Source organism: Castor canadensis, chromosome 11 (assembly GCF_047511655.1).
Source record: "Castor canadensis chromosome 11, mCasCan1.hap1v2, whole genome shotgun sequence".
NCBI classification, from domain to species: Eukaryota; Metazoa; Chordata; class Mammalia; order Rodentia; family Castoridae; genus Castor; species Castor canadensis.
The window spans coordinates 39630354-39636782 of NC_133396.1; the positions used below are offsets into that span (position 1 = coordinate 39630354).

At 42.3% G+C, this 6429-nt stretch overlaps 1 protein-coding gene across 1 annotated transcript; it reads right to left on the bottom strand.

Moving 5' to 3' along the window:
- Nucleotides 1-1196: 1196 nt before the first annotated feature.
- Nucleotides 1197-3250, bottom strand: LOC109674459 (C-C motif chemokine 2-like). Its single transcript, XM_020151412.2, has 3 exons — nt 3099-3250; nt 2222-2336; nt 1197-1787 (listed from the first exon to the last, which is right to left on the bottom strand). Exons 1-3 carry the CDS (start codon nt 3202-3204, stop codon nt 1667-1669), a joined length of 342 nt encoding a protein of 113 aa, XP_020007001.1. The 5' UTR covers nt 3205-3250; the 3' UTR covers nt 1197-1666.
- Nucleotides 3251-6429: the final 3179 nt, after the last annotated feature.

Here is a 6429-nt window from a genome sequence, read left to right on the forward strand (position 1 = left end):
AATAGCCTCAAAGAATACCTAGGAATAAACTTAACAAAGGAAGTGAAAGACCTCTGTGACAAAAACTATATACAATTCCTATTTGAATTCCTTTTATTTCTTCTTCCTGTCTTACTGCTCTGGCTAGGAATTCCAAAGCTTGACAAAAATTGTTTGATCAGATTCTTTTGGACCTGAGCACACAGAGCCCCTCTCCCCTTACCTGTCCTATTGCCTGACACTCTGCCTAATATTTTCCTATTTGCTGTTTCTCATTAAGATATAGCATCTGTTTATTTCCTCTCCTATTCCACTCTCATAGACTGTAAATTGTGAATGCACTATCACCAATCAGTGGAAGCAAGAGAAACTGATTAAATCTCTGCACAAGACTAGTCTGCCTCCTAGTGTTCTCTTCTCATAAGAGAGATATAGAAATTATATCTGTGTAATTTGAGATTCTATTGCCTATTGGTATTTAAAGATAAGTACAGGGACTGGAAGAGAGGCAGAATGTGCTGTTGGATCTAGACTATCACAATGCAGTAAGTGGTCACCAATAAATTGCTGCTTGCCATCAACATGTCAGATTTGTCCTAACACCCTGGGTTTCTACACGAGGCTTAGCTGGAAATCCCATGTCCAAGAAGCTCAGCTTGAAGGCATTAAGAGTTTGTCAAAATCCTATATTGGGTGTAAAATCCTCACCTTCCTTGCTCTTCCTAACTGGTAGAGAAAAAAAACTTTTTTAAAGCACATGGTTCCAAGACATGGAAGGGAATTTGTGAGGTCCCTCACCTGCTTTCTCAACACGGTGTTGTTTGTTATGTTCTGGATTGGAGGGTTGAGTAGGAGAACCAGCCAACCAAGAGGCTGACACAATAGATGAAGGGAGATAGTCTGCGATGGTGAGAAAAGAAACAACTTCAGGAAGGAAGAAAGGCATCTGAAGAAATACCTAAAGGTGATGTCAGGTATCAGATCTGGAGGTATGGTACTGACTTAGTCTAGCCCCACCTGCCTGTCTCTCCTGGACATGCCAAAGAACCAGGCCTGGGAAGAACTTCCCATGTGCACCATATATTTATTCTTTCATAACACCAGCCCCTCCCTCTGCACCCATGTCTTCCTCCTTGCACCCTATAACCCCTTCAGATTTATTTAATTCCTAAAAATCATTCAAGACAGGTTTTATACAAAAAATATTTTATGTGCAAAGTCAAGAGTCATAGATATAAAAGTTCCATTGTATAATAACATATGGTTTCATTTTTAAAAAACAGAATCTTTGCATTGATTACTTTTTTGGCAGTACTGGGGTTTGAACTCAGGGCCTTGCACTTGGTAGGTGGATGCTCTACCACTTGAGCCACACCCACAACTTTGCATGGATTCTTGCCAGATCCTTCACAATACTGCAGCAAGGTAGATAATGAATAGCATCCCATACATATTATGGGATTAAATTGACATCACTTGTCCAGGACTTTACATTCAAAACACATCAATATTCATGACAAATTAAATTAAAATATTAATAACTTAAAAATCACTTAAAAACTATGATTCACATTATTACATAAAGCTCATGTTTCTTAGAATTATAATAAACTAATCAAATCCCATAACAGTTCTCATAAATGATATGGGATACAGATTGTTTCTCAACTCTTTGCTTGGTTTCAGTTCAGGCACAAGTGTTCAAGGCTTTACAGTTTGGGCTTTTCTTGTCCAGGTACTTCATGGAGTCCTGGACCCACTTCTGCTCAGGATCAGCACAGATTTCCTTGCCCAATTTGGTCTTGAAGCTGTAAGGGAGAGAGGACTCAGTTAGATGGAGCACCTTGAGGATTCAACCTGGGCATGTAACCTAATCTATGGGTATCTACCCATTAGTCTGAGACAATGGGGATGCATGCCTCCAGGACAGAGGAAGAAGAAGGTAAGACAAAGGGAAGGTCTCACAGGAAGCAGCTGCTCTGCCTGCGTGAAGCCCCTTGGATTCTGGATGGAGGGACGAAGTTCTGAACTGGTAGCTGGAAAGGGAGTTGGGAATGGGAAGTCCATTTCTTGTAGGGTTCAGGTTTTCCATTGGAAAATTCCTGAGCTTGGGGTAGATATGTTCTAAGCATCTGAGTGTTGGATTCCAGTGCAGCCTATTAATAAATAGCCCTATTCACTTCACTGCCCCAGGGAAGAATGTCCCACTGACAGTTAAGGTGTGTGATCATGGTCCACTTACATCACAGCCTTCCAGGGACAGTGACTGCTGGTAATCCGTGTGTAACTCTCCAGTTTTTGCACAGAGATCTTCTTTCTATTGGCCTCATAGCAGCAGGTGGGGATATTACTCCCATCTGAAATGCAACAACAAGAAAAGCTTCTTATGGTTGGTTTTGGGTCTTTCTATTTGTGATGTAGGGAATGTATGTAGGATGATACAGGAAAGGATGGAGGAAGAAACTGCCCACTCCAAGTTCAATGTCTCTGCCCTTCCTGGTGTCTCTCATACTCTCCAACATTCATGGAATATAAAATGGGCATGCACCACCACCAATCGATAGGGGCAAGAGGAACTGATGACAACTCTGGGTGTCACTAGGAAGAGTTAATATAAGAATCCAATTCCTAGGGTAAGGTGATCCTAGTTACAGGTACTCTTTTTAAGGCTCCAAGAAATTCATCCAGGATGAGTATCCCTAATACTCACTGCCTGTACTGTCCCTGGAACCAGGGCTAAAGGAAGCAAAGACCAGATTCTGGGTCTCCTCCCCTCCTCTCCTGTATCTGGAAATATCCTGGACGTCAACCATCCCAGGCACCTTTCTTTGATCACCCAGGTCCCCAGGCTCTGCTGATAGCTGCAGTGGCAGTAACTGTAGGAGGGCATTTCCAGAACTGGGTTCTGAAAGGAGTGGGATTCAGGGGTCTATAGCTTAATTTCTAATTCAAGCTCTGCCCAGGAGCAGCTGTATAAATGGGCTCACTCCTTGTCATTCTCTGAGCTGCCCTATCTTGGAAAAGTAGTGGTCAAGGTGAGACTGTGGGTGCCCCTTGTGCTATGATGGTTCAGGATAATCCAGAGATGAGCTTCTGGGGGAAGGAGGCAGGGACCTTACCTGGCTGAGCCAGCACATGGGTGCTGATAGTGGCTGCTGTGAGCATCAGGCACAGAAGTATGGTGGAGAGCTTCATGGTGGAGGATGAGGGAACAAGCTTCTGCATGAGGTTGGAGGTTTCTGGGTTGTTCTCAGCCTGTCTGCTCTCTGGTGGTTCTGTCTCTGTTTTTATAGGAAGCAGAGGGGTAAAGAGAAGGGTGTATGTGGAGTGAGGCTTTGTCATCCGGAATAAATCACAGGATGGTGCAATAAATTTGCTGGCCCAACACTCTGCCCTAGGGACCGTGTTAGGAGATGAGATGGGAAAGGGTGTGGTGTGTGTGTGTGTGTGTGTGTGTGTGTGTTGAGGCTGGCCTGTTTCCACCTAAGATCAGTAATGCTAGGTGAGGTAGAGGCTATGCTCAGGCAGAATACAGTATGTGACTTTTGGAAGTTATCATGAGCTCAGCTTCTTTGAAGTGAAACTCATTCCACAGAAAGAGGAAGGAAGCATGGATGCCCAAGTCAAGGAAATGCAAGGGATTCTCCTATTTCCCCCTTCTGGAAGCATTCCCTCAGACCCAGAGTCCAGAAAGAAGTGCTAGAACTTTGGCTGGACTCCAAAATGGGCTTTTCACAGTCTTAAATCCTAGTAGCTTTCTAATGGAAAAGTATTATCATAGAACATTAGAAGAAAAATAGAATGCAGTGGTTTTTTGAAAAATAGTACCTAAAATTGTAGTGTCTATTCTAGCAATCTATTACTATGAAAACACACATCTGAAAACAGTGACTTAATAACAATCAATGATTTTGCTTCTGAATACAAAGGTTGACTGCCCTCAGCTAAGTGGTGCTTGCTTAGGGTCTTTTATATCTTTTCGGGTAGATGATGGCTAAAGTTGGGGTCATCACAAGGCCTTTACTCAATATCTGGTATCTGGGCTGGAAGGACTTAAACAACTGGGCATTAAACTAGATGCAACTTTTTGGACATATCTCTCTGTAGCTCTCTCTCTCTTTCTCACACATATGCACATGCATACACACACATATACTCTCCTTCTTCCAGGTGACTCCTCCACATGGAGGAACATGTAAAACATGATTTCTTAAAGCTCCCAGGGGCAATTATAGGAACATAGACCATGCCTCTTAATGAGAGAGTGTAGAAGACCTTCCATGCATGTTTTAAAACACTATCTGGGGCTGTAGGTGGAGCTTAACACTACAGAGTATGTTTATCATGGGCAAGGCCCTGGATTCAATCCCAGAAGCAAAATAAATAAATGTAAAACAAAACCACTACCTACCTTTCATAGGTCATTAGAATTACACGGTACATAAAGATCTTGGAATTCTGTGGTTTTCGAAATATCTCATTAGCTATGAAAATACTTTTCAAGTAAAAGAATATGAGGAAGTCAGTCTGAATGGGTGATGGAGGACTGTGATTCCAGCATTCCAAAGGCTGAAGCAGGAGGATGGTGAGTTTGAGGCCAACCTGCAAATTCAAGGACAGCCTGAGCTGCATAGAAAGACACTGACTCACAAAACAAAACAAAAAATACAAAACAAGTAAGTAAAAACAAGGGGTTACAGATGTACCTCAGTGATAGACCACTTGCCTAGTATGTGTGAAGTGCTTGGTTCAATCTGAGAGAGAGAGAGAGAGAGAGAGAGAGAGAGAGAGAGAGAGAGAGAGAGAGAGAGAGAGAGAGAGAAAGGAGAGAAGGAAGGAAAGAAAAGAAAAGAAAAAATTATCTACATCAAAATTAACAAGTTTCAATCAATCAACAGAGTGGGAAGTAACCTATGGAGTGGAAGGGTATATTTGCAGATCATATAACTGATAAGGTGTTAACATCCAGGATATAAGAACTCCCACAACTCAACAACAAAAACTAGATAAATGGATTTTAAAATGGGCAACAAATTTCAGTAGACATTTCTCTCCAAGATGATGTAAACAGGCAACAAGCACATAAAAAGATGCCCCAAATCACTAATCATTAGAAACATATGAGAGGCCCTGGAAAGGAAGGATGGAAGGAAGGAAGGAAAAGAAGGAGGGGAGAGAGGGAAGGGAGAGAGGGAGGGAGGAAAATGCAAATCAAAACAATCATGAAGTATCACCTTACCCCACTAAGATACTTATATCAAAAAGACAAAGTAAGAAATATAGGCGAAGATGTGAGAAACTGGAACTCTTGTGCATTGTTTGTGGGTCTGTGAAATCATGCTGTCATTATGGAAACTAGTATGGCAGTTCCTCAAAAAGTTAAAAATAGGATTACCATATGATCCAACAATTATCATTTATATTGGGTACATACAGCCAATAGAATTGGAAGCAGGATCTAGAGGAGATACTTGTGCATAACACCATTATGCACAACAGCCACATTTGGAAGCAACCCAAATGCCCATCACCAGGTAAATGATCAAACAAAATGTGGCATGAGTTGGTATCAAACTCTACCAGGGAGTTAATTAGATTGGCTTGCATGATTGGATACTGGAAAATCCTACAATAGTTGTCTGAGTGTTGGAGAGCCAGAGAACCCAGTAGCCACTCAACCCAAGAACCTAAAAGCCCCAGAAAAGAGGGACCGGTGATTCAGTCCCGGTCTGAGGCTAAGGACCTGAAGGTCCCTGGAGAGTCACTGCTGTGAGTCCACATTGAAAAGCTGAAGAAGTTGGCATCTGATGTCCACGGGCAATGGTGGCAGCAGGAGATGCACTTGCTCTGGAAGAATGGAGCTTGCGTGGGCGGGCTTCCTCCTCCTTCCACCCTTGTTCCAGCTGGATCCTCAGCCTATTGGATGATGCTGCTCACATTTAGGGTGGGTCTTTCCCCCAACAGTTGCTGTCCCAAGTGCCAATCATCTCTGGAAATGCCCTCACACATTCATCCAAATGTGTGCTTTACTAACCTCCCAGGTACTTACCAATTCCATTAAGTTGACAAGATTAACCATCACACAGGCTACTTAGAAACCATTTGATATATGAAATAAGTCCAATCACCTACGCAGCTACAGATAGAAGATTACTTGCACAAGGTTATCAGATAATCTCATCAGCAAACCAGATCCAGATCTCAAATGCCAGGTCACAGTACCCATACTTTGTGAATTTTTGCTTTGTCATTAGGTGTGGGATTCTGAAGAATACCCCTCTCCCCCAAATGCAAGCCCTGGAACATATGCATATGTTATCTGACATGGCAAAAGTAGTTTTGTAGTTGTGATTAATTTAAAGATCGTGAGATGGGAAATGAGTTCAATACAATCACAAAGGTTCTTTAAAATGAAGACAGAAAGGTCAGAGTCAGACACAAAATATGACC